We start from the raw sequence: 26,999 nt of genomic DNA, 5'->3' as shown, positions 1-26,999 counted from the left end.
TGTGAAGTATGTCTTAGCACAGTAACCAATCACAGTTCAAAGGATGGTAAATATGGCCCAAAGATCAGCTTTAGGCATGTCGAGCGAACCCACAATTGCAACTTGTAGAAAAACATGGTATGTTTATCTAAACAAAATGGATAAAGGATGAGTAGGAAACAAGTTCCATATATCACTGCTAGAAAAAGGACATTTAGCGGCGTTTAAAAAACGCCACTATAAGTACAATAAACGTCGCTAATTCTTTTTGTGACGTTTAGTACCTAACGCCGACAATGCGACCGTCGCTATAACTTTATGACGTTTAGAAAACGTCGCTATATTACTATAGGCGGCGTTTTTAAAAATATCGCCAAATGTCCCACCCTAACGGTATTATGACGTCATTATAATTTTAGCGACGTTTTTAAAATGCCGTCACATCCTCTCTTTTTTTTTTTTTTTTAAAAAAATTATGCTAATTTTATGTGATTGAACTAAAAAAATACCTGTAATAAAACTAAATAGCACTAATATGAAATAATAATTCCCATTCAAATAGTAAATGCAACATTAATTCACTTTCCCATTCAATTTAATATCCAATCACCATTATCCACAAAATAACATATTCACAAATGATGTTTTAACATTGCCCCACAAAATAACATATCCAAAAATTGAATTCACAATTCTCAACCAAAAAATCAAATGGTCCATAAGCAAAGGACCTGATCCTTGCTGTATTTAACAATAATGTTTTTATGTGTGTAAAGCACATGCTTCTTGTTATCACTATTCTTGTCAGGATGCAACTCACCAACAAAACCTATAACATCAACAAGATGATAACATAAAGCATTGAATTAAACATCTGAAAAGACTTAAAAATTAAAAATAAGTTTAATAATACAAGAAGTACAATACAAAAAAAAAGTGAGAAATTAAAAACAATGTGACCCAATTCCAAAGATATGTTTGAAAATGTCAAAAGAAACTTCTTGTCAATCAAAAACAACAATATAAAAAAGCTTGAGCAAACATGGTGAATAATGTGGGCGCATTATAACTCAGTAACATGGAAGTCAAGGATGCTTGGCGTGTTCCAAAAATGCATTTTGTCACATGAAAATAATAGTTTTGCATTCAGGCAATAAAAAGAAAATTTATCAGGAATGAGCAGGGCAACATCCAGCTGGCAAGATCACCCAATATATGCCACCACGTGTTTGTGTAAATCCACCTTCATCAGCATTAACTTGGATTGCCTCCACCTGCATATCAAAGTATATGAGAAAACATCTAAATGATGCAAAGCCGGAAGAAAACCAACACTTCTTCAACAGGGGCATCTCAAAAAAATTGCAAATGTTGCACCAATATTCACCAAGAAAACCAGCACTTCTTCAACAAGTTCCTCTAAAGTGTAGGAGCAAGTTATTAATGAAAATTGGATTGTTCAAGGTTTCTATGTTTGGTTGCATAATCATTTTTATCATTAAAGAAGGCAACTCAGAGTTTCTGGGATTTGATCTTTTAATCATAGACCCTTGCATATCAGTGTATTGCCTATCCAGACATAGATGAGATCCATTTACAATATCAGAGTTATGTCATGAAAATATTCCATTTTTGGAAGTTAATAAGTTAATGATATCATTAACTTCCATAGATGAGATCCATGTTTGGTTGCATAACCTTCTAAAAGTGACATACAAAATAACCTTCTGTAGGTATCCCATATACTAAAATCATTGAATTATGTTGTTTTTATAACAAAACTACAAAAGTAGAGACTTCTCGGATTCCCTAGGCTCGGACGAATGCTTCCATGAAAATTATTGATTCTTAAAACAAATATACTTAACAAACTCAGATTCCCTAGGGAAGAGGGAATGTTACCAGACAATGAATTATTGTCGAGATTCAATCTGTATAGATTTTGAAGCTTTCCAATCTCACTTAGAATAGAACCACTGAATTGGTTAAGCTGCATATTCAAACTCTGCAAGCCAACAAGATTTACAATCCCGGGTGGAATGCTTCCGAATATATGATTGTGGTCTAGATTCAAATATTCAAGGTTTCTCAAGAGATTACCGATGTATTCTGGAAACTTGCAGCCAAAATTGTTGATGTTCACTTCCAAAAGATGTAAATTGGTGGCATTGATCAAAGAAAATATAAAGTTCAAGTCATCAGAACTCATATTCATATACATTGTAATATTCTACAAATTTTTTGTCCGCGGAATACAAATCCTCCCTCAGTGCTGCCTCTTCCCTCTCAATCTTCTCAATAATTACCTTTACCCTATTTAGATGATCAAAGAGAAGCACACAAGCTACAGGTAAATGAACTCCTCAGAAAGTCATTTCTGGCTATTAAAGTACACACAAAGCAAGTGATATATGGTTGCTTTAGGTAGTTTGGAAAAGTAGGTATAGACAGTTTCAAGAAAGAATAACCACCTCGACATCTAAAGAAAGCTTTCATAGTTCATGTTTTTAAGAAGAAAAATAAGAAAGGGGGAAAAAATCTTTTCCATCTTGAAGGGTAAGATTTGAGACTCATGAATCTATATTTGAGTATCCATTTTGAACTGAAATGACAGAAAAGGAAAAGCAGCAGTAACCGTTTCCAGAACAAGAAGGTCTGAGTGAATAAAATTCAAGAAAAATTTTTGTAATGCTCTCCACTCAAATGAAAAACTTGAAAAAGAAAAAATAATAGGTAAAAGAAGGATAAAAAAATGAAGAAACAACTTTAAAGCTTAAATTTTTTTAAGTGTCTCTTTGCACAATCTAATCTGCAAAAGCTTCAAATCATGTTCAGCTAAATGGCAACAAGCATACACAACATGGTACCATCATGACAAGTATATAGACCATACTGCTTTATATTGAAATTTCAAACAATCAAAAAAAAGTATATCATTATAGCCTTGACATTCAAACAGACCTTGCACCATTAATGATGACAAAATGAAACAAGAACACAAACCTTTTTGGAAGCCAAGCACTTCTACTTTGATTACCAGATGAAATGTCTACAACACCAAACAATGGGTAATATTATGCACACAATATCTCTTCATCTGTGCACAGAGAGAATAGAGAATAATTACGACTAACCAATATCATCTATTTCAAAGGCATCTGTTAACCTATCACATTTAGCTTTTAAACAACCACCAATTTCACGGAAAAGTGGCATCTGGTACTCAACCATGCCCTACAATTAAAAGGAAACTATAAGTTTTTTTTTTTTTTGGCCTTCTATATCAAAATTATTAAAGGGTTTACTCATAAGAACAGGAAGAGAAATAAAAATTGATATAAATATGGATCATAACTGTGAACAACAATCTAAACCACAACACATACATTTTACATTAAAAAATATATATATATATATATATATATTTAAAAAAAACACGTGATAATTTGTCTAAAACATGTTTTATCCTATCACCATATAAAGAATCATACCATGGATAATGGTGCTTGTTGGAGCTGAGTTTGCCATAAAAAAGCAGGCGTTGTTCCAAGGTATCTACTAAAAACACCACAAACTCCAGGTTCAGCGCATCAGTAGTGCTGCTAGAGAGTGCATAGTTGCACCACCAGTGGTGCTAATTGCAGAAACTAGAGATTTTTCTCTAGAAATATTGGCTTTATAACTAGCATATTTTCCATGAGATGAATGTATGTGGCACCGTTTTAACAGGGTGATTGTCCTAAGCTATTGATTTGCAAAGATCAACTAAAATGCTCACATGATCCCTCTATATTATATCAGCCCATTGTTTTACTTATTCCAGCCGCATCCTACTTCGTATTTATCATGAACTCCAATTCAAAGATCAATTAAACTTTTGATTTGTCTGGTCTGAGACAGTTCCTAGTGAAATAAAACCATAATGCGACATCTCCTTCTAGAGATGTAGTAAGAAATTAATGTTATCTTGTGAGCAAAATTAATATGGCAGAAACAGTAAATTCTAGGCCATGAGAAGAAACTGCAGCTTACCTTCTTTGCTCGTTTTATGGCAACTACCTGACCACCTGGTAACAGGGCCTTGTAGACAGTTCCAAAGCCTCCTTCACCAATCTTCATTGATGGTGAAAAATTTTGGGTGGCTCTAGCAACTTGACTCAGATTTAGATAAATCGATCCCAAGAGGAAACTGAATCCACTGCAAGAACAACGTGGTTTATTTATCAATAGGCATTAAAATTCACCAAGCCAAAATGTATCAGTACTAAGATCATGAAAAGAAAGTGAAAAAATTTTAAAAAATAAAGTTGTCTATGGGGCATGAGGAAGCCAAATAGAGCCAACATTTTGACTCTTTGAATTACCTTATACAACATTTTGCTATCTGGCCTTACAGGTGATGTCCAAAAATAAAAATTTTTGCATGGTTTCTCTAAAACATGATTGTTTCCAATTTCAGTTCTGTGCCATTCCTTTGACAACTCCAGAGAATATATTATCAACTTCTTCTTGGAAAATGTTTTTAAAAGCCCAATCACTTCAGTCTCAAAATCTTCTTGTTAAGAATAATATTGTAATACTGAACATCTATACTGTTAGATTTCCAATCAATCATTTCTTCATAGAAAAAAAAAATGCTAAGCACGAAGAGGTGATAAATGAGGAGCTTAAGGAAATAAAAACTTTACATATCATAAGGTTAGAAAAAATGTAACTAAGATTTCAGGTAAGCTAAACAGTGACATAGTGGGGGGAAAAACGAAGAAACAAAACATTTTTATATATACATATACACACACACACACACTACACAAATAAACAATAGATCTCAATAATCAAATCGAGAGAGAAGAGAAGGAAGAGCTTGAGAGAGAGAGAGAAACCAATACCACACGGTGAAGCTTCGAAATCGAGAGAGAGAACTTCAAAATCGAAATTGCTCTGAGATGAATCTCAAAATCGAAATCGCTCAAAGACCGATCTAAGAAATCAAGCACAGCCTCTCTTGAGATCACTTCCTTTGCGATCAAATCCAACCCCTCTTCTCTCTTCGCAATCTCCCAGAGCTTCAGAGCTTCAGATCGATATCATAGAGAACAAAGGATGAATCGCGAGAGAGAGAGAGAGAGAGAGAGAGAGAGAGAGTGGAGCTTCAGAGTTTCAAATCGAAATCGCTTTGATGAATCTGTATGAATCTCAAAGAAAATCGCTTTGAATCAAAATCGCTCTCAAGGTATAGATACAATTGGGGGTGAACAAGAGAGAGGCATGAGGATTCAAAATAAGGGTTTACAAAGCCTTAAAAAGCCTTAACAAAGTAATTTGAGATTAAAAAATAGGCACATGAGGCACAACGTGTTTGGAGGCGTTTAAAAACGCCTCCTATTCCAAAACGGCATCGTTTTATTAAGAGAATATGCGACGTTTTTATAAAACGTCATTAAATATGAATAAAAATGACGTTTAAAAAAACGTTGTTAAAAAAATGCCGCCTAAATCCATTTTTCCTACAGTGTATATTAGGTAACTAACTAGTCCAACAATAGCAGAACCAAGAAATATGACCCAGCCCATTGGCGTTAAACCTGGATTTTTCTTTACTGGCTGTTAATGAGTAGAAGTTCACGAGTTCATACATTAATAAGTAGGTACAAGGTTTTAGAAAAGTTAAAATATCACTGAAAGAGAAAGAGACAGTCAGAGCAGCCAAAAACATAGTCAGAGCAGCCAAAAATTGACAACGACAAATTCCATATCAGCCATTGGAATGTTTTTGAAATGCTTCACAAATATTCCTTGTCCTGTTCTATTTGTAGTTGCTCGCCTGCATGGTCATCATGGTTGTTAGAAATAACAAATCCATGACAATAATCAATGGATGGTTTCCCAATGTATAATTAATCCCTTCTCAAGTGCCCTAATTTTCCCATATTTAAAGTGGCAGTGAAATTTTGAAGGTGGACGCACTTTTCAAACATTGTATAACAAAACATCATATATGCTCAACTTTGTAGCAAAAAACAACTTCCAAAATTGGTGGTGAATAGAAGATCTTTTCAACAAAAACATCTAAAACACTGATCGAAACAAGATTTTAAATTGGAAAATGAAAGCTTGTACCTGTAAACAACAATTATCCTATCAAAGGTAGGTTCTTGAATGGTGATCTTGCCCAGAAGATCGTGGAAACTGGGATAAAATAAAATAAAAATGTCACAAACTTCTCATAAACATTCAAGAATTCAAGTCTGGGAGTAAAATAATACATAGGTCCATTTCTAATAGATTCACACTGATATGCATGCATGCACATGGATGTCTATGTACCCTAATGCTGCTATGCATGAGTATGCAACTGGAAGATTTTCCTGGTTTTGTGATTGTGCTAACAAAAAACATAAGAAGTGCAAGATTTTATTCTTCTATAATCAGCTTCCTTGAATTCATTCTATTTTTCATAGTAAAAATGTGATGCGCACTAACAAAGTATCAAAAACCTTGAGAACTCCATGCCAATTCAGGATGAGATTGTAGATACTGAATACCAACATTCAGGACTCATTCAGTATTAGTCAATACATGGGATGTGTTTGAGTTTCATTTTTTTCATAAACAACTTCGAATAATGCATTTTAGAAGCCCAAGAGAACGGTGGGGGAAAGAATCTTTTATATTGTTTAGACTGGAAACAAATGCCCCAAAGCAAAGACTGTCAGCTATCAAACTGCAAGACCAAGATGATGATATTCAAAACCTGAGCTACCTGCGTTCCATGTTTTGAAAACGGATCCGTTCCACGTATAAGTCATCCTGCTCTGTTTCAGAAATAAATTCATCAACTTTTTTCGGATCTTTCTTGCGCCATGTATTTGACTTACTGGACAAAACTCTTTCTAGCCTGCAAGCATTACAACCCCAGAAAATAAAAAAAAAAAATTAAAAAAAAGGGTATGGCAGCTTATTCTAACAGGATGAGGTACATTCAAGGGCATTTACAGACAGCCCTGAACTCTCTGACATCTGGTCACGATTAAACATGTGAAAGTTGCTTGCACAAGGATCAAGATAATGGCCAAATACTGCTGATGTGTCCCAGCTGTTAACTCACCTAGTCTTTCTCAAAAGCGATGCCCACAAGTGTGCAATGAGCATGTCCACTTTCTCCATGAAGAAGTAGTTAGTTGTCCGATCAATTCCAATGCCACGGCGGAATATTACGTACTACAAAAAAAAAAAAAATGACAAACTTACCATTTATTATATTTCTCAATACAAAACAAACACTTTTGTTAGGGGTCAGCAATGCTGCCAACACACATCTGCTCTACCATTCTATCACAACAACTATATGACTAATGTCAAATTTATTAAAATCAGATACAAGCCATCATCATAAGCTTGTTGAGTCATATTGTCAAAGTATGTGTAACATCATTCAACAATTGAGATTCTGAAGTTTTAATTGGAAAATAAAATAACCTCGTATTCTAAGATTTTTTTTTTTTTTGAGGGAATCATATTCTAAGATAATTAAGATGGTTAAATTATCTCTAGTTTTTTTGTTAACTGGAAATTAAAAGATATCGCTTGGTCGTTAGAAACACTAATCAAATTATATATCCTAATTAACTTGTAACACTACATATATCCTCTCCTTTCTATTACATTTCTTAATAAAATTTATTGTTACACACACTTTGACAATATGACTCAACAAGCTTAAAAGGTCAATTATCATTGTTGGTTCTTGTTTGTTTGTTTGTTTGTTTTTTTTTTTTTTTTTTTTTTTTGGTTAATGAAAAGTTAGTTATAGAGTTGCGTATTATTGTGAGAAATTTGGTTTAATGTTGGAACATTCTTCGATCTACATTCATGGTTTAGAATAAACAAAACAAACCCATCACACCTGGGCCTGTCATGATTCATTGAGCTTATTATTAATAATATATTTGTGTGGGTGATGCATGATTGTGAATTTGGGGGGTACAAATATGCATATGTGTGGGTTTGGGGAAAAGGTAATACGGGGAAGGGAAGAGTAATATATATTTTCATTTCAATGCGATGTGGTGGTTGCTCTGCTCTGTTGTGGTGGTGGTGTCTTTGTGGTGGTGGTTGTGATTTGGGCAACCAACCAACCAGGTCAAGCAAGAGAGGATATATATATATATATATATATATGTATATACATCTTGCCATATATCCGGATGACAGAAATGAATATATATAAACAAACAAAAGCAAAATAGGGAAACCAATAAACTAAAAAAATGGCAACCTTTATTAGTTCAATAAACTAGAAAATCCCAAAGAAAAAGGAACTATATTTATGACTGACTCACCCCTTGATACTAGAAATCCCTTGATTCTTTCCACTATCCTCACAACTCACCTCCTCCCCGTCTATAAAACCTAGATATATATACGGTGTTGGATTGGCTCTCCTGTATGTATGTACAAAATTCCATCAGCTACTAAGAAAACCCTGATTGACCCTTAGTCCTAAAAATTATTAGAGCCCAAAAACTCCTGTCACATGCATCTCGTGTTCAGCATCTGTGTGCATCCTAACTCCCAACCAAGCCCTAAATTGGAAATCCACCTGTCTGGGTTGGGCCAACAGCATTAGTGTCCAAAGTGGACCAGCCACCACGGACCCGATGCTCCCCTGAAAACCAATTCCGACCCAACTCTCCACCATCCAAATGAGACTGGAGAGGTGCTGACATGTAGGTGGTATTGGTATTGATAGCCCAATCCTGAACATTGGTATTGGCATTCGAGAAGTGTTCTTGCCTTGGAATAGTGTACCAACTTCCATCAGTGAACATCTTCCCCTGAATGTTTTGATGCATATGTATATCATTCGATCTCTTCTACCTCAGTTCTAAGGGCAGCGAAAGATGCAGATGCTCTCTGAAAAGTCCAGAAAACTGACCCATCTCCATTGAAGCATTTGACGCTGGCTGTAAATCTAACCGTGTCTGTTTCTGCTCGTGATGAAAAGGTAAACCCCACTGACCCTTGTAGAAATGTTGTAGTACCTCATTTTGGCCTTGGACTTCTTGGTCAGCATACGGATTGAAGAACGACCCATCATTAGATTGTCTGTGCAACAGATCTTTCCTTGTGTCTTCTTCACAATTGTCAGATTCCAGATCAATCAGTTGGACCTATTGCTGTTCAAAAACTTGTGAATGCCCGAGTGACAACTCACTGGCAAAAGCATATTCATGGTTTAACGTAGACCAATAATAAGAATCTGGCATGCTAACTGGTGGCCAAACATCACCAGTAGAAGAGAGAGGATCCCCCTGACTAACAGCTATGTCAACATTCTTCGAGTTTTCTGAGTATGCTACATTATTAGGATGAATATCATCTGTGTCTATAATTACGCGGTTATTAGAATCCAAATCCACTGAGCAGAAATTGTGACTGCCACTGAGTGTAGGAATTTGCTGCAGATGCTGATTCTGTGTGGAGACATCATCTTCTATAGTGGGTTCATGTTTTGCTGCCCCATCATCCATCATCTCCTGAACCAAGCTATCAGGGTTCTCTTTCTCTTCATCCTGATCACCCAATAACAAACTCATTAAGTCCGAAATATTATATCCTGTAAAGATTGTCACAACTAAGACACATGTTTTGCTAGGATCTGATGAACATTCAAAAGATTGCTTTCAAATGCTTCGATACCCAATCTAACAAAAACACAGAAAATTTAAATAGCACAAACCTCTAATGCAATGGCAGGTTTATCCCGACTTTGTGCAGATACACTAGAGGCCCTAACACGAGTCTGGGCTTGAACAAGAGCTTGAATACGCCTTAGCGTTACAGCAGCTTGTTTCCTGACTTGCCTACCTCGGAAAATCGCTTGTACCCTCACTATTGCTTTCAATGCCCTGAAAGCCTGTCTTGCCTTCAATCATCAATTCATTGTATAAACATGAATCAGCAAAAAATAGATTTCACAAAGAAGAAAAAATCAAAAAATGGAACATAATCATGATTCATAAAATATCAGAAGTGAACAAACACAGATAAAATATGCAAGTTAATACTGGTTGTTTTGTGGTGGTTATTAAATGATATATATTAACAAACCAACAGTGAATAATTAATCTTTAACACTGCAAATCCCATTACCCCTTCTTGTTTGTAAATACTCATTTTTTCCATTTTTTGAAAGTAGAGTAAAATGTGGAAAGATGCAGAATACAAGTTGGCTTTCTTTTCTTTCTTTCCTTTTTTTTTTTTTTTTTGCAAGTCAGGTTTCCAACCAAAAAAAATTCAAATCAGTGGTAAATCATACCAACTTTAATAATTAAAGTTATAAATTTTTTCATAAATTTGTAAAAAAAAAAAAGATTTAAAAACATTACTGATTCACAGTTTTTCCTCCCAAAAAATTGGAATCTTCTAGTGTTTGGTCAGACGGAAAACCAAATCTAGGAAAAACAAGATTATTTAGGCAGATTAAGACCTTACTAATGCAATCACACCACCACCACCACTACCCATCACCACTGTAACCACTACTATCACCATCACCACCGCCATCTAAATTTTCTCTAGGAAAATGTTTCCGACCGAAACAAACAGCATATAGGGGGGAATAAAAGGGGTTTTGTCAAATGATTGAATTCGATTTCATTCATCAGCAATTGAAAACTCAATCCCAAACAAACCCATCAAATACATATAGCTAAGACATGTATAGCTTTGAAACAATTGACTAAACAGAGAGATAAAGAGAACAAAAAATTTAAAAAAAAAAATAGAGTTACCAGAAAAGCCCGAAACATTGTTTGGATTCTGATCGCCGCCCACTCTTGCGTGACCACCATGAAATCTTTGGTCGTAGCTCTAACCACAATCGCCACAGCTGCACTGAACACATCATCAACCCCCAACGAAGACGAATCAGACACAGCCACGTGACCTCCTTTGTTACTCCTCCATAGCCTCCACTTTCGACCCTTACCACTACTGCCAACATTTTCCTACAAAAAAAAAAAAAAAATTGAAAACACTTTCTAAAAACAAAGAAAACAAAAAAATCAAGCAAATGGGTCAATGATGGTTGAGAGTATGGGATTACTAGGTGCCTTGATTGGATCTTCTTGAGACCAATCAGTGATTTCAGCCATTTCTCTAAAGCACCCATTGTAGGTTTTTTTTGTCAAAGGGAAAACTATTTTTTGCTTTGAGTGATCTCAGAAGTGAGAGAGAGTGTAATTAAAGGACACTTCGAACGACAGTGATAGGTAGCTCGAAACCGAGCGGCTCGAAATGGCTCGAATTCAAAAACGGCCTCGTTTTTGAGATGAAGGTGAAGCAGAACCAGAAGCAGGGGAGGGAGGAGGAGGAGGAGGGGAGGAGGAGGAGGAAGGAGGAGGGACTGGAGGGGCCCCAACATTTGGGGCTGGAAGCGGGGGTCGGGGGGCGGAGGCGAGGAAGAGCCGGCGATCGCTGTGCTGCGACGATCGGCGGTGGCGAGACGAGCAGCGACGATCCTCTCTCCCTCTTTCTCCTCTGTTCTTCCTCCTCTCTTCTTCCTCTCTTCTGTCCATCTTTCTCCTCTACTTCTTCCTCCTCTCTTCTCTCCCTCTTTCGAGCCAATTCGAGCCATTGGATTCGAGCTACAGCTCATTTCCGCACTTCGAAATAATATGTCAAGTGCAGAATAGGGGAGGTTTGAATTTTTTGATTCCAATTAAGAAAAGGAAAAAAAGGATTTAAAAAAGTGAAAGTTGACATGTCATTGTTTAATTTTTTTAAGGGTAAATTATAAATATATTTTGAGGTTTATTTAAATTACAAATTACATTATGTAATTTTAAAAATTATATTATGTCTTTTAAAATTTCTAATTTCATAATAAACAGATCCTTTTATTAATAAATTATCAAGTTAATTAACAATTTTTAATAATGTTAAAATTTTATTTCAATTAATAATTTAGATAATCTTATTATTGTATAGGTGAACAGTTAGTAATTTAATTTTTTTCAACTAATTCTGTTAAATAAAAAATTCTGACAATGGGTATTTATAATTTTCCAAACTACAAAGGGTAATTCGTATTTTAAGTAAAGTTTAGAGAGTGTATTTATAATTTATACTTTTTTAAATATTAAAATATTACTTATATTTAAATTTTTATTTTAGTATGATCTTACACTTTTTAAATTTGTGCCCTTATAAATTATTATTTAATAATCAATTCTACAGTTATAAGGTTTGTTTGTTTTCAGAAAGAATGAAAGAAATTGATAGTGACGAAATTAAGTAAAATTATATTTGTTTTGATAATAGTTGTTAGTGCGGAGATTATTAAATTATTTTTATATAAAATAATAAAATAAATAAAAAATCATGGTTTTTACTTAACAAAAAAATTAAATATTAATGTTCAAAATGTACTGCCCAAAATGTAGTAAAAAAAAAAAAACTGCACTTGGCCGGACGATTAGCCGGTCGTTCGATAACACTGTAAGCCGAACGGATTATTTTCTAATATCATCTCCTCGCCCAAACTATCAATCCGCTCATGTGAGGCCTTTTATAATCTGAATGGATTACAAATTTGAACCACCATAAACAAAACAAATACGATACAAATTTACAAGTATGGGGTTGCTAATGTGCCTCAATTTGAGGCTTATTATGGACTTATTTTTAAAATCTGAATTGCTCATTTTGTAGGGTTCACCGAGTACTTCATGCATATCAAAAATTATATTGATCAGATATTGATATCTACATGATCAGATTGCATATTTTTTATAATATTTCTCAAAAGAAAAACTTTGTTTATTTTTTTTTTAACGATAAATGTAATTCGATCGTATGGTTATCGATATTCAATTAAAATAATTTTTGACATGCTTAAAGTACTCGACGAACCGTACAAAATGACGGTTTGATTCATAAAAATAAACTCATAATAAGCCTCAAATTAAGACATAACAATTGTTGTTATGTCATTAATACAGTAGCAACCCCTCATCCAAATTAACTATTCACCACTAGCAATCCACCCCGGAGAGAGCAAAACAAACGGGCCGTGAAATCAAACCGTCGCCAATGTTGATTTGTTCCTACTCACTTGACATGTTGTCATCCACAAACTATTAGTTGAGTTTTTAAAAATTAAAAATTATTTTGATAAAAACAATATTTAAAAAAAGTATTCATTACTTTCATTTATTTCTTGTCTTTTGAGGTTTATTTTAAATAAATTAATTTTAATTTTTTTAAAAAAGTTTAAAATAAAATTTAAACATTCAACCAATAGGCTGATTGTCTTTCCATTAATAAGGAATAATCCAACAAAAATATTAGAGGCCAAATATGTAGCAAAAATTCTACCTGGGGTGGATTCCACGATGATGGCAAGAATATTTGAAACATAATCAATCGATAGTTTGGTTCCATATGGGAATAATATTTGAAACATAATCAATCAATGGTTTGGTTCCATGAAATTCCAAACAAACCAATCGGCTGATTGTCTTTCCATCAATAGTTTTTAAAAAAATCTCATACGGAACCAAACAAGCCATTTTATTCTTTCCATCATTGATTATGTTTCAAATATCAATAATGTAGAGGCTCCGAGTAAATTACCGAGCAAATAACCATATACTTATTTTGCTTGTCGATGTAAATGATGTGGGGCCTACATCAAAATTCTCACGTCATGATGCTGTGGCTCGTTTTTCCTAGTGAAAGCCCAAAGTTACAATAAAAAATAAAATATTAATACCAAAAAATAATATTAATATTATAATTATTTTATTGCACTTTATAAAATGTTTATAATCTCATACATTATTATTATTATTATTATTATTATTTTATTAATTAAAAAAATCTCATATCTCATATATATTATTTTTATAATAGTAATTTATGAGCTGATAAATACGTTATAATACTCAAATTAAAGGTGTTAAAAATGGAAAAAATTTCCAATAAATGACAAAATATTTTCATTTTCTTAAGGAGCAAGTCTTTTCTGTGTATAGTGTAGGGGTGCAACTCGGGCGGGCTCAACCCGAGCAACCCGAGCCCAGCCCGAGTTTTTTTAGGGCTTGGGCAACTATATCTTGTAATCTGGACGGGCTTGGGCAGATTTTTGATGCCCGAATTGCAATTCGGGCCGGGCTTGGGCAGAACCAATGGCCAACCCGAGCAACCCGAACCCGAATTCAATTTAATATATTATATAAATTATATAATATATAATATATAATATATATATAATTTAATAAATTATGTAATATATATAAATTAAGTAAAAGAGTTAGTCTTAATTTTTATTTTTATTTTTTTTTTGGTTAGTCTTCTATTAAGTAAAAGAGTTAGTCTTAATTTTTATTTTTTATTTTTTTTTGGTTAGTTTTCTACCATTAGATTAGCATCTTTTATGTCTACCCTTAGATCTACCTACAGGTTTCTGAACTCGGGCAATTCGGGCAACCCGAGTTCAAAATACAAAGCTTGGGCCGGGCTTGGGCAACAATGTTCGGGTTCATGGTCGGGCTTGGGCGGGCTTGGGCAGTGCCAAATACAATTCGGGTCGGGCTTGGGCAGACCCCCAACCCGACCGAACCCGCCCGAGTTGCACCCATAGTATAGTGTGAGTCTTTTTCTATATATGTTGCAACTCTTTTTATATATGTCAGACTTGCACCAAGAAAGATTTCATTTATAATGTAATTATTTTTTTTATTATTCCACTAAAATGGTATTACCCCTCAAAAAAAATAAAATTTCTTTTCAACTTGTCCAAATTCTATTTTGAATGAACAATTTGGTTTCAACTTCAAAAGAATTACAAATTGTTGACTAAATTTTGGGGCAACTACACAACAATGGAGATTAGAAAAATTATTTAAAAAAAATTGATAAACATTATAAATATTAATATTTAAAATCATAATTTTTTAATTTTTTTAAAAATAATTTTCTCGATCACACTAATGTGTAATTTTCCCTTAAATTTCACTTTAAGTACTTCCTTGTTTAGAAGAGCATGAAAATAATTTTTTTGAAAAATCCAAAATAAAAAAATTGATTAAACACCAAAAAAAAGGATAATGTAGCATTTTTTTGTATTGTTTTTCAATTTATTATTATTTTTTATATTTTGAGATCTTTCCAATCTAGAAAAGCTTTAAAAGAAAATATTGTTGACACAAATTTCTTTAAATTTTTTTTAAAAATTACGATTTTTTTGGTCTTTGCCAAACAAAACCATAATATGAAGAAATTATTTTATTTTTATATATTTCAAAATTTTAAAGCATATTTAGAAAAATTTCAGAATGCTTGTGTATGTAAAATTAATTTTTATTAAACTAAATAATTTAGATATAGTGATGAATATTTTTACTTATAACCACTAAACTGAACCTAAGGGTGCTACTTGGGTGGGCTCAACCCAAGCAACCCGAGCCCAATCCAAAAAATTTTAAGGCTTGGAAAAAATATTTTTAAATTCGGTATGGGTTTGGACAAAAATTTAAAAGTTCAAAAATTAAATTTGAGTGAGTTTGGGCAAAGATATCAAACAACTTGAGCAATCCAAAATCCAAATTATATATATAATTGTATAAAAATATTGATTATACTTATAAATTATTGTAGGCATTAGATGATATTTAGATCGTTAAACCATATTAAATATATTATACACATAAGTAACACAATACAAAATTTTATTTATTTATTTTTCTCACTAATAAATTGTAAATTCCATCATAACGGTATCTCTCTTACATTATATAAATTATTTATTTTGATATTATTAATGATTTTATAAAAAAAAATGTAAATAGTTTAATTTTAACAAATTAATTAGCTTAGCTACACTAAAAAAAATTGAAATTTTTGTGTAATTCAGGCAATTTGGGCAACTCAAATTTAATTCGGATTGGGCTTAGGCAGACAAGCTCGAGTTACAATTCAGGCTTGAGAATTAAGATTTGGTGAATTAAGGCTTCGTTTAGCATCATAGGTTGGGCCTAATTTAGCCACAAAAAGAGAAAATAAACTAAAAAGTTAATGACAAAACATTATATCCAAATCATAAACATTTCATTTTGGGCAATGTACTCCAGTAATCCCTATAGTTTAGGGCTCATGTCACTTTGATCCTTAACTTTTCAATTGCAATGCATTTGATCCTGAATTTTGAATCTTGTTCGAAATAAGGACAATTGAATATACGATTACTAAATTTCAAGGGCAAAGTCGTTAATTTAATAAAATATAAGCTAATTTGACAAAAATAAATGTCAAAAAATATTTTTGAATTTTAAAAAAAAATTTTACTCTCCAAAGATAAAATTATGTAAAATTGATAAATCTTTTATACATTTATTTATTTACCAAATTAATTTTTGTTATGTGTTTGGATGATGATCATGTAATAGGTGGTTGTTTTTATTTTCATTAAATTAGTTTCTAATTTTTCAAAAGTCAAATATGGTGACAACTTTGATATCATTATTAAACCGATCCATTAAATTAAAAAATTCAAAAGTAAAAACATTTCATATATTAAATATATTGATTACAAATTAAAAACCTAACAACCACTCATTACATGATCATCATCCAAACACATAATAAAAATTAATTTGGTAAAAAATAAATAAATAAATGTGGAAAAGATTTATCAATTTTACATAATTTTATCTTTAGTGGGTAAAAATAATTTTAAAAATATTTTTTTTGAAATTTATTTTTGTCAAATTAGTTTATATTTATCAAATTGACGATTTTGCCCTTAAAATTGAGCAATAGTATCTCCAATTGTCCTTATTTGGAGTAAGATTCAAAATTTAAGGTTAATTGTGTCACAATTAAAAAGTAAGGGATCAAAGTGACATGAGTCCCAAACTATAATGACTGTTAGTGTAATTCGCCCTTTCATTTTTTCTCTCACAAAAATTAAAAAATCAACCCAAACAAATTTTTTAACCAGAGCTAAAATAGCCAAAATGTTAAAAAGTCAAAAAAACTAACCCACATGCCAATTGACAATATCCAAATACAATCCCGCTGCATACCCCCAGTGGGGGTCGCGCCCCCAGTGACGTGGCGCGCCCCCACTGGCTGAAAACTCAAAAAAAAAAAAAAAAAAAAAACAATTTTTTTTTTGGCCAATCCCGGAGTGACACCTCACTGGGGGTCGACCCCCAGTGGGGGTAGGAAACATTTTTGTATCCAAATAATATGACCTACTGAAAAATAAATATATGTTATAAACAAATTAAAATATAAGTACATAAAAAAATGCTTAAAATTTTTTTTCTAATAAATTTCTCTATATATAATAATTATAGCATTAATACTATGAATTGTTTGTTTTTATTTTAACTTGGACTTTCACTAAGGAAAACAAGCAACATTAGCATCAATTCAGGTCACATGAAGATCTTGACGTTTATGAGTGGTAGGTCCCACATAATTTACGTGGACATGCCAAATAGGCATTCGGTCATCTCCTTGGTAGTTTATCCGAGGCCTACAGCATTATTGTTCAATTATATTTTAAAAGTTTTATATAATTTAATAGTTAAGTGTGCATTAAGATATTAAATAGAAAAATTCAAGTACAAAGAATCATTAATCAAGGAAGTCAATTACCAAAGTAATTTTACCATGTATAACTTCGAAGATTTTCGGTGTAGATTTTAATAGGATGAAATATCAATAAAATGTGATCATATAAATTGTTTAATCTTTTATTTTTTCTTATGAAATCAAATATCTCATTAAAGTGCAAATTACATAAAAGAGTAGTCACTTACATGTATGGATTTAATTTTTTAGGGATAAAAGTGGATCCTATAAATGTAAAATTATATATTTAGGCAATCCGTACTATAGAGATTTTGAATTTTTTCTCATTTTGGACAAATCTCACATTACGCACAATAATGTAACACTTCAATAACGTAACAATTTAATGTAACACACTAAAAAAATTCTTTATGTATTTTTCTCAAACGTAATAACATAACACTCCAAAAAAATCCCTTAATGTATTTTTTTCAAACATAATACTCCAATGTAACACACCGAAATGTAACACTCCAATCAATGTAATCTCAAATGTAATACTCTAATGTAACACACAAAAAAAAAACACTAAAAAACTCTTGATGTACTTTTTTCAATTGTAACACTCACAGTTTGAAATTATACATTTGCCCAAAGGTTATTACGGAATTTTGTACTCCTTTTGGAATGGTTTAAAGAATCCCATATCATTTTTTTGGAATGTTACATTTGAGAAAAGTACACTAAGAAATTTATTTATGTATTACGTTGGAGTGTTTGGTTGGAGGATTTGAAAAGAGATTTGAAAAAGAAAATAGAAAAGGTGTGTGAAACTAAAATGAAGGTATATTTTATTCACATTTCACCTATTTTTTCCCTTTTCATATTCAAATCCGTTTCCAAATCCCCCAACCGAACGTAAGGAGTTTTTTGTAATATTATATTAGAGTGTTACATTTGAAAAAAGTACACTAAGAATTTTTTTTGGAGTGTTACGTTTGAGTATTACATTAGAGTGTTCCGGTTTGAAATTATACATTTGTCCAAAACTTACTAAGGAGTTTTTATACTCCTTTTGAAATGTTTGAAGAATCACACATTGTTTTGGAATGTTTAGAGAATTTCATATTTCAAGTCATTTTTGTACTCCTTTTGAAATATTTTCCAAATAAAAAAAATTCACATATAAAAATTCATCCTAAATTTGATTCTCATATATTATGTACCTTATATTTCTAACACAAAAGAAAAAAAAGAAAGAATAAAAATAAGGGTATAACCGTAAATTTAATTTTTAAATAATATATTAAATCTACCTTTCTAAAATCAATGTGACTAATTGATCTATAAAAAAATCTTTAGGGTTAAATAAATTGCCATTACTCAAGATGAAATTTATAAGTAAATTTTTCATTTTAATATTTATTTATAACCAAACCAAATCAAATGGAATTAAACTTTGAGTATCAATTAATTGGGTCAACTAATTCGTATATTTTTTTTAATATTTATTTATATTCTACAAAAAACAAGAAGATAAATGGAAAATTTAGTTAGAGTTTTTTCACAAACAATAAAATCTAAAAACATCCCACTTTCTTAAATAATATAATTAAAAAAAATAAAAAATCTTATCATTTCCTAGGACATACTTTTTAAGTTTATTGCAATGAGATTCACATATTCCTTCTCTATAATTCTTGTCATCCAAACATAATCAAATAGAAAGAATTGGTCCATGAAAGAGCTACCAGATCAATTCTTGAACTTATTTTTATCCATTCAATGCTATACAATTCAATTTAAGAAAATTCCTAAATTCAAGTCTCATCATTTCTTTAACCATTGAAAAAAAAAAAAAAAAAAAAAACTTAATTTCTACTTCTTCTATCTCTTCATCTCCTCTCATTTGTGTCATACTAAAGAGCAAAAAAAATAAAGAAAAAGATAAAAAGCAAATATAAAAAAGAAAAGAGAGCAAAAGTTATATATATTATGTGAAAGAATTCATCATTCACTGGGAGTCAAAATTGTTAGTCTCAGCTGATTCCAGACTCTGTTTGGGAAAGTCTTATGGACCTTGACTTCAATTCCACTACTGCACACTTTGCACAAAAACAACACCAACTATTTGATGTACTGTTTATAAGATTCATACATAATATTTCATTTTCGTCGTATTTAGATTATAAATTCAAATATAGATTTAAAAAATATAAAAAAAATAACTTATATTTCATTTGTATTGTTTATATATTTTCTCTTTTTCTTTTTAAATTTCTACTAAAATTCATAATCCAAACATAACATTCAAGTGTTTTGGCATTTACAGATGTTTCGTTTGGCTTGTTTCGACGAAAAATATTTTCAAACTAAAAATATATTTTACAGAATTGGTTTTGTCAAAAAATATCTTTCGAAGAAAATATTTTCATGTGTTTGGATGTGATGGCAGTCGTGGTATGGTGTTGGGTATAGCGATCCCGGTTTTCTCTTCCTTTGTTTATTGTATTCCGGACTTGGTTTCGTGGTTATGTTGTTGTCTTATTCTCATTTTTCATCCTTTACTCTTTGTATTTGAGTCTTGGGTTGTGTTGGGCAAGTTTGGAACAGGTTGGTTGTGTCTAGAAACCAACAGTTGATGCCCAGATTTTGGCCTTCACGCTCGAGCGGGGCTTTTGATACTCGAGCAGGCCCTTTGTTGTTTCTTATCCGCTCGAGCAGGCGTTTTGACGCTCGAGCGTGAATATTCATCTCCCAGTATTTTCTCTACAGGTCATCGTACGCTCAAGCGGTAGTTTTGACGCTCGAGCGGGCCCTTTCGTTTTTGTTCCTCCACTCGAGCGGGGAGTCTGACGCTCGAGCGGGGACCATGGTCTGCAAAACTTCTGGTAGTGTGCATCCGGAGCTCGAGCGGCGCTTTTGACACTCAAGCGTGAGTCTGTGTCTGACGCTTGAGCGGGGAGTTCCACGCTCGAGCAAGGCGACTTTTATATCAGTCTGAAAAGTGACATTTTGGATCACTTTTTGATTTTCTTTCTCTTTCTTACTTTTTCAAAACCTCCATTAGAGAGCACCTCACTCTAAAACTCCAACTTCTCTCTAGGGTTTGATCTAGTAGGAGTGATCTTTTATCCTTGGGCCTTTGTAAAAAGTGTGGAGCTTGTTGAGAGCTACATTTTGATCCGAAAATATTGGGGTTTGGAGCACTTTCAAATTTCTTCATCTTCTCCTTTGAGCTTCGAATTTGAGGTAGGGATAACTACTCATTTTTATGCTCTTTGACATAAACTATTGGCCATTTTGATGTAATATTGAAGTTGGGTAATTTTAGGTGTTAGGGTTTCAAAATGAATAAAGAGGGGTTTGGTTATTTTGAATCGTAAATGTGTATCTTGGGTCTTAAAATGATGGTATTGATGTTGTTGACGATATATGGGACCTTTGTGTCATTGTAGAGAAAAAGGGGGAGAAAGCCCTAAATTGTTGTATGAATTAATTTATATAATTAATTTGGGAATGTTACGGAAATATGGAACTGAGTTGGAAATAATGAAATTGGCTCATTATAAGAGGGAATGGTGGAGTTGGATTTATTAATTGCTCACTTATGAAATTGTTGTCAAATTATCTGTTGATGCATTTATTATCTGTTTAGAAATAAATTGCTTTGGGCTATCGGTGGAGGATAGTCTTGATTGTTGTAGACAATGCATGATGATTAGGCGAATTAAAACTAATCAATTGATTATGTCATCGAATATGACGGTTGGAATAATACATCAAATTTATGTATTGACTGCTCATGTATATGATATGTGTTTATATACATTGTGTTGTGTGGGAGGAGATAGGGGATGAACTCTGTAACAGCGCCCGCGGGGGACCTCGTGCTACAGTTCGGACTCGATTTGTGTCACGGTTCTTAATCTTGAACCAAAGAGTCCAAATCTGGCAAGTCGTTTGAGAAAACTGATTTTTTGAAAAGTAGTGCCAAACATGGACTGCTTTTCCAGATACAGAGTCGCCACCTAAATATTTTTAAAACGGGAAATTTAGGAAACCCTGACTCGGTGCCGAAGGCCACATGTCCGTCATCACCGGAGTTGTCTCGGCTCGGGAGCTTGGGTACGATCGGGGAAGGTCAGCTATGAGCCACCCCTTTCGCCCGGTCCGAAGACCGGCCTCTACTAACCGTGATATCCAATTTTGAAAACGTTATGTGTTCTTAATCCAATTATTAGCCTAGCATTACTATGTTATGCGCGCGGCAAACAAGTATAGACTAGATTGCCTAATTTGGAAATAAACATTGCATATCCGTTTGTTTTGAAAATGCTTTGGAATTTGCTACTAGCAAGTAGGCTAAAATGCTGATTTCAACGAGTTTTTCCAACTCAAACAATCCGGCCTTCACCCACAGGCATTCAAAACAGTTTAACACATAAGCATCTAGCCACATGTTAAGCATGCTGTCATGGCAACATTCACACTCATGCGATATGCTAAAGCATTAAAATACTTACATAGTACTCCATGCCAAAACAAAGAACTTGTTAGCAAACATGCATGATCCAAGTCCATGTTAAGTGCCTAATGCATCGCATACAAAATGTTACTAGAATAGGCTCAGCAATCCTAAACATGTCATGTGAAAATGCACAATTATCACGTATTCAGTTCGGAATTGAAGTACTGATGCAGTTAGCGTGATGTACCGAGCCTAATGCATGTAATACAAATACATGGATGCACACATGCATAGCATAAGGTATGCTAAATTAAACGTGCCCTAATCTACCATCGTAAGCAGGTAAGTAAAAGGGAAGAAAGACGTGAGGTTGGAAGACATACACACACTCACGCACACTTATTACAAATTTGCCCTCGCTCGGAGGGACCGAATAAATATTACAAATTAATTAACTACACTAGCTAATTAATATTACAAATTAACTAATTTAATTAACAAATTAAATAAATTAAATAAAGCGGGAAAACGCCTCGGGAAGCGCGCCACCATGCGCAAGCTGCCTCTGTTTTCCTTCCTTTCTTCCTCTGGAGGCTGTCAAAGCCTCAGGACTGCATCCTTGGACAGAGGGGGTCATCACCGGCTGATTGAAATTTCCACCGGCAGTGTAGTATGGCCATCGGCACAAAATAGGGTCTGTCGGCAGAGAAAATGGTGCCGGTCGGCACATTACACTGCCGGTCGGCAGAGTATTCCTGCAGAACCTGCAACTCACAGCAACAGAGGGCAAAACAAGGCATGGCAGCATATTTCAAGGCATGTATGCATCAACCATGTCTCTTATCATTGTGATAACTCAAAGGGACATGTGCCTCGGTTCTCGGACCACCAATCACGCATTTCTATGCATGATGGTCCAAGGAACCAAGCGTGCAACTTTGGTTTCAAATGCATGCAAACCAATCAAACAAATTAGGCCCAATTCCTATCACCAATTCAAGGAACAAGGCATGCATGCAAAATGCAATGCAACCTAGCCATACAAGCTAGGAATGCAACATGGCATGGCAATTAACTTATGCAAGCATGCAAGCTTACAAGCAAACATGCAAATGGATGGCAAGATGGACTTATACATGAATTAAGCAACTCTAAAAAGGCCTAAAACAGTAGCCAATGTGCTAAAAGGTGAAGGCTAAATGGCATGCACACACACATGCACATAAGGACCAACACTTAAGCATAAATCAAACAACATTCAAGCACACTTGAAAGAAGGAAACATGGACAAATTAGCATGCATTATGAGCTCTAAAATCATGTTATAAAATGATGCCAAATCAAGTTATAAATCAAGCCAAGCATGCACCAAAAGGCCTAAATGTTCAAAGCAAATCAATGAGGCATTGAACTACACTTTAACAAGACCAAACATGGCATGCATTAAACAACTAAAAACAGATTTTTAGCATGTTAAAACAAGGCCAAAGGACTCCTTAGATGGCATCTAAGTGGCCCAAATTCAAAGGCATACACCATGGCCAAAACATGGAGCATTGCAACACATGCTTATGAGGCATTAAAGATGCATGCAAGGCAATCAAATGAGCATGGAAATGGGACTGAAATAGCATGTAGGATGATCCCAAATCACCAAAACAATGCAAAGATGGCATGCTACACATGCACATACTCAAGGCCAACAAGCCCAAATACAAAGGAGCTATATAATGCATGCAAAGATCAACCCAAACGACTATGGACAGAGCTAAAACATGGCAAAATAAGCACATAAACTTCACAAATGCAAGCCTAAAACATGCTCCAACAAGGCTAACAACCTAGAACATGTTAAGGCACAAATAAGGCATTACATGGCAACTATGCTAAACATGCATGAAGTTCCAAAACCAACTTGAAATCATGTTATATCATGGATATATAAGCATGAAAAACAAACCAAATATGCTCAACACACACTCAAGCATAGGCTTCCTTAAGAGGCCAAAATGTGTCCCTTTCAAGGACAACAAGGAGAGGGGGTGGCCCTCTCCTTCTTGGGACTTCAAGGCATCATCTTCACCACTGAAATCCCTCAAGATTTCAGTGGTGAAGAGACCTCAACACCAAAATCCCGGAGCTAGCACAAAATGGCTCAAAATGAGGCCTTTTGAGGCCTAAGGGTGGTCAACAACCCTCAAACAACAAAACACTCTTAATAAACAATAAAGAGGGCTTAAAAATAGAACTTTTTTATGTTATACAATAATCACAAAAACAGCTCTAAGACTAGTAGAAAATTGATGCAAGAATGGGGAAAAAAGGGACTAGTTTCTCACCCTTGTAGTCCTCTTCAACAATGGTGCTCCAATGGCCTCCTTTGGCTTGAATCCAACACCAAAACTTCAAAACACACTCTTTAGAACCTCAGCTCCAAGAAGAAGGTGAAACACTAGGTGTTTGTGTGCAATAGTGAGACACAAAACACCTAGTGTGCAAAATGAGAGGAAAAGAGAGATAGGTGAGTGTATCTAACCCTAACCCTAGGAAAAACCAGAGCTCTCCTCTGTCTTCTCTCCTCAAAAATGTCTAAAAGCTCTTTTTTTGCCTTAGAGAGGGCTTCTCTCTATATGCCTCTTGTAAAGCTTACAAGACAAGCTTTGCAAGAGGGAGATCCCTCCATACACGTGTATGGAGGGGAGCAAAAGCAATACAGCTGTCCAAAAATATCTGCAAAAGCAGATGAACAGCAATCGGCCGGCAAAAAATGCCATCTTGGCCAAAAATAGTGCCGACCGGCACAAAAGAGTGCTGACCGGCAACAAAGAGTGCCGGCCGGCAAACTATATTGCCGGTGGCAGCTAAAACCAGCCGGTGGCATCTAGCCACTGCCGGTGGTGGGTAGGGATGGTCTACAAGCCCTACCCTGCCTCTCAAAGGCAAGATGCAAGTGTTTGGTGCAAAACCAGACACTAAACGGTCAAGTTCGGAAATCCTGAGGCAAGGCGCGCGAGCCGAGGCCTCCGGGAACTCCAAACGAACACAAACATGGAAGATCACCGTGTGTTCAAACAGTGACGTCCAAGTCTTGAGGAAGGTCAAAAATGGGGTGTCTACAAACTCCACGATTTAGGAAAAGATAGGGGATGGACTCCTAAATCGGATTTTATTTGGGAGGAGATAGGGGATAAACTCCATTGATACAGCGAATCTGTGTATCATTTATGAAGTATGGAAGTGTTTTGATGTGGTATTGATACAGCAAGTATGTGTATCTATTGTGAATTATAGAAGTGTTTTGATATGACATATAGTCTCATTAAATTATTGGCCAGGTTCTAAGCCTTATTCATAAATTGAGAACTAGATAAGTAATGGAAAGTGGAATGGAACATGGACATATTTGTCATGGAATTGAAATGTGTTATAAGTTGGTATATACGAGTTAAACATTTATCAAATGCTAATGTTTTAGTTATTGCTCATATTATGTTTAGCATATCTCTACTGGGCGTTGGCTCACCCTATATGGGACATCATTTTTCAGGTTCAGGTATTATGCCACCTCCAAGGACATAGCTTGGGAGGTTTTGGGAGTTAAAGACTCATTTTTGTTGTTTTGTTATCTTTTGATGTATTACATGTAAATTCAAGCCACTGGCTTAATATATATTTGAGTTAGTACTCTCTTCTTGTAACCAAGTATTGGCTTGGAAAGTTGTAAGCCCGTAGGGTATTTACTTTTGTTGTCAACATGTAATACTTTTGTAATGAATACTCTGATAAATGGAAAGATGTTTATTTCTCTTATATCTATGCATGTCAAGATTGTTGGGTTTTATGTATTATTTTGAGGGCGTTACATTGGGGGTATTCACAATCGGAAAACCTTAGCACTAGCTCTTCTCCTCCTCCTCCTAATCTTTATGTTGTTTTTCAATGGGGGCTAATAACCGTTTAATCTATATATATATAGATATATGTAAACCCTAAGGATAAGAGAGGAGACTGAGCCTAAATAAAATAACTACTATGCCCTCCCATGAAGAAACCCAAATAACTTAAAACAGGCCTTACACTTCCATATCACATATCCACCTATAAAATAATAAACACACCAAGATAGACCATAGCCCAAAACTTTATGAATCACAATGATCATTTTGGACACATACCCGTTAATCTGTCTGAATCACTTTCAACCTGTTTTTCACAAACCAAACAAAATATAATCAATGACAACCTAATTAAGAAGAAATTCTTACATTATTTCTCTAACTGAAACTGGAACTGGAACCTTAACTCTAACTCTTCTTCTACCAACAACAACAACAACAACCACTGCAACTGGTATGGTGTCCACCGCGACTCTACCACCGAAAGAGTTATTACTATTAACATCACTTTCTCGCCTTCCCCTATTTCCCTCCCTCTCCGAAACCCTTTCCCTTTGCATTGGAAACCTACCTGAGCTTTGCACTCTCTCCCTTCCCCACAATTTACTCTCCGGTTTGATTCCATCTCAAATCGACAATATTCAGTCTTTGCAAATCCTTGAGTTCCAAGGAAATAATTTCTCCAAACGCATTCCTTATCAGATAACATACCTCTCTTATCTCCGTTTCCTCAATTTATCTTATAATACGTTCTTCGGTCTTACTCTGAATACTTTGATTGGTTTCGCCAAAGTAAATACTCTTGATTGCTCCAATAATCAGCTTTCTAGTCCAATTGATCTCCATAAATTTGATGCTATATCTAAATGTTAGTCTCTCAATCATTTAAAGCTCTCTAACAACTATTTTGTCAGAGCTATTCCTTCTATTATCGGCAAATGCTCCAACTTGAGAACCTTTTTGCTCGATGGAAACATTTTCCAAGGTCCTATTCCTCTCGAGTTAGGCCAAATTCATCAACTCCAAGTGTTGGAAATGGTTATAAATTCTGGGTAAAACCAAAA

The 26,999-nt window shown here is 34.1% G+C and overlaps 2 protein-coding genes across 7 annotated transcripts; both read right to left on the bottom strand.

Annotated features, from left to right (window-relative positions):
• Positions 1 to 538: 538 nt before the first annotated feature.
• Positions 539 to 5,280, bottom strand: LOC114312849 (uncharacterized). 6 transcript variants are annotated; one of them, XR_014328416.1, is made up of 7 exons: positions 4,869 to 5,260; positions 4,012 to 4,177; positions 3,114 to 3,213; positions 2,983 to 3,028; positions 1,882 to 2,292; positions 1,188 to 1,253; positions 539 to 808 (listed from the first exon to the last, which is right to left on the bottom strand). XR_014328416.1 is itself a non-coding variant. In XM_082867563.1 (6 exons), exons 2-6 carry the CDS (start codon positions 4,096 to 4,098, stop codon positions 796 to 798), a joined length of 312 nt encoding a protein of 103 aa, XP_082723689.1. In that variant the 5' UTR covers positions 4,099 to 4,177; positions 4,869 to 5,260; the 3' UTR covers positions 539 to 795. The 6 variants fall into 6 exon arrangements, 2 of the variants coding, with proteins under 2 accessions (XP_082723689.1, XP_082723688.1); XR_014328415.1 differs by having other exon boundaries at positions 1,188 to 2,292; XM_082867563.1 differs by lacking the exon at positions 1,882 to 2,292.
• A 2,872-nt stretch (positions 5,281 to 8,152) lies between these two features.
• LOC114300086 (protein IQ-DOMAIN 8) lies at positions 8,153 to 11,155 on the bottom strand. Its single transcript, XM_082924109.1, has 4 exons — positions 11,090 to 11,155; positions 10,776 to 10,991; positions 9,722 to 9,907; positions 8,153 to 9,554 (listed from the first exon to the last, which is right to left on the bottom strand). Exons 1-4 carry the CDS (start codon positions 11,153 to 11,155, stop codon positions 9,153 to 9,155), a joined length of 870 nt encoding a protein of 289 aa, XP_082780235.1. The 3' UTR covers positions 8,153 to 9,152.
• Between the last annotated feature and the right edge of the window lie 15,844 nt (positions 11,156 to 26,999).

Source organism: Camellia sinensis, chromosome 4 (genome assembly GCF_055761805.1).
Source record: "Camellia sinensis isolate YWXY chromosome 4, ASM5576180v1, whole genome shotgun sequence".
NCBI classification, from domain to species: Eukaryota; Viridiplantae; Streptophyta; class Magnoliopsida; order Ericales; family Theaceae; genus Camellia; species Camellia sinensis.
The sequence above is the reverse complement of the archived record's forward strand: the minus strand, read 5'-3'. Positions and strand labels throughout refer to the sequence as shown.

Bases quoted from the DNA above. Each gene is read 5' to 3' on its own strand.
- LOC114312849 (XM_082867562.1), bottom strand. From the start codon at position 4,098: ATGAAGATTGGTGAAGGAGGCTTTGGAACTGTCTACAAGGCCCTGTTA. The intron at 1,254-4,011 runs GTAAGCTGCAGT...TTTGATATGCAG, and splicing joins CCATAAAACGAGCAAAGAAG to GTGGAGGCAATCCAAGTTAA. The intron at 809-1,187 runs GTGATCTTGCCA...TTGATGTTATAG, and splicing joins CACGTGGTGGCATATATTGG to GTTTTGTTGGTGAGTTGCAT.
- LOC114300086 (XM_082924109.1), bottom strand. From the start codon at position 11,155: ATGGGTGCTTTAGAGAAATGGCTGAAATCACTGATTGGTCTCAAGAAG. The intron at 10,992-11,089 runs GTAATCCCATAC...TTTTTTTTGTAG, and splicing joins AGATCCAATCAAGGCACCTA to GAAAATGTTGGCAGTAGTGG. The intron at 9,908-10,775 runs GTAACTCTATTT...TGATGATTGAAG, and splicing joins CAATGTTTCGGGCTTTTCTG to GCAAGACAGGCTTTCAGGGC.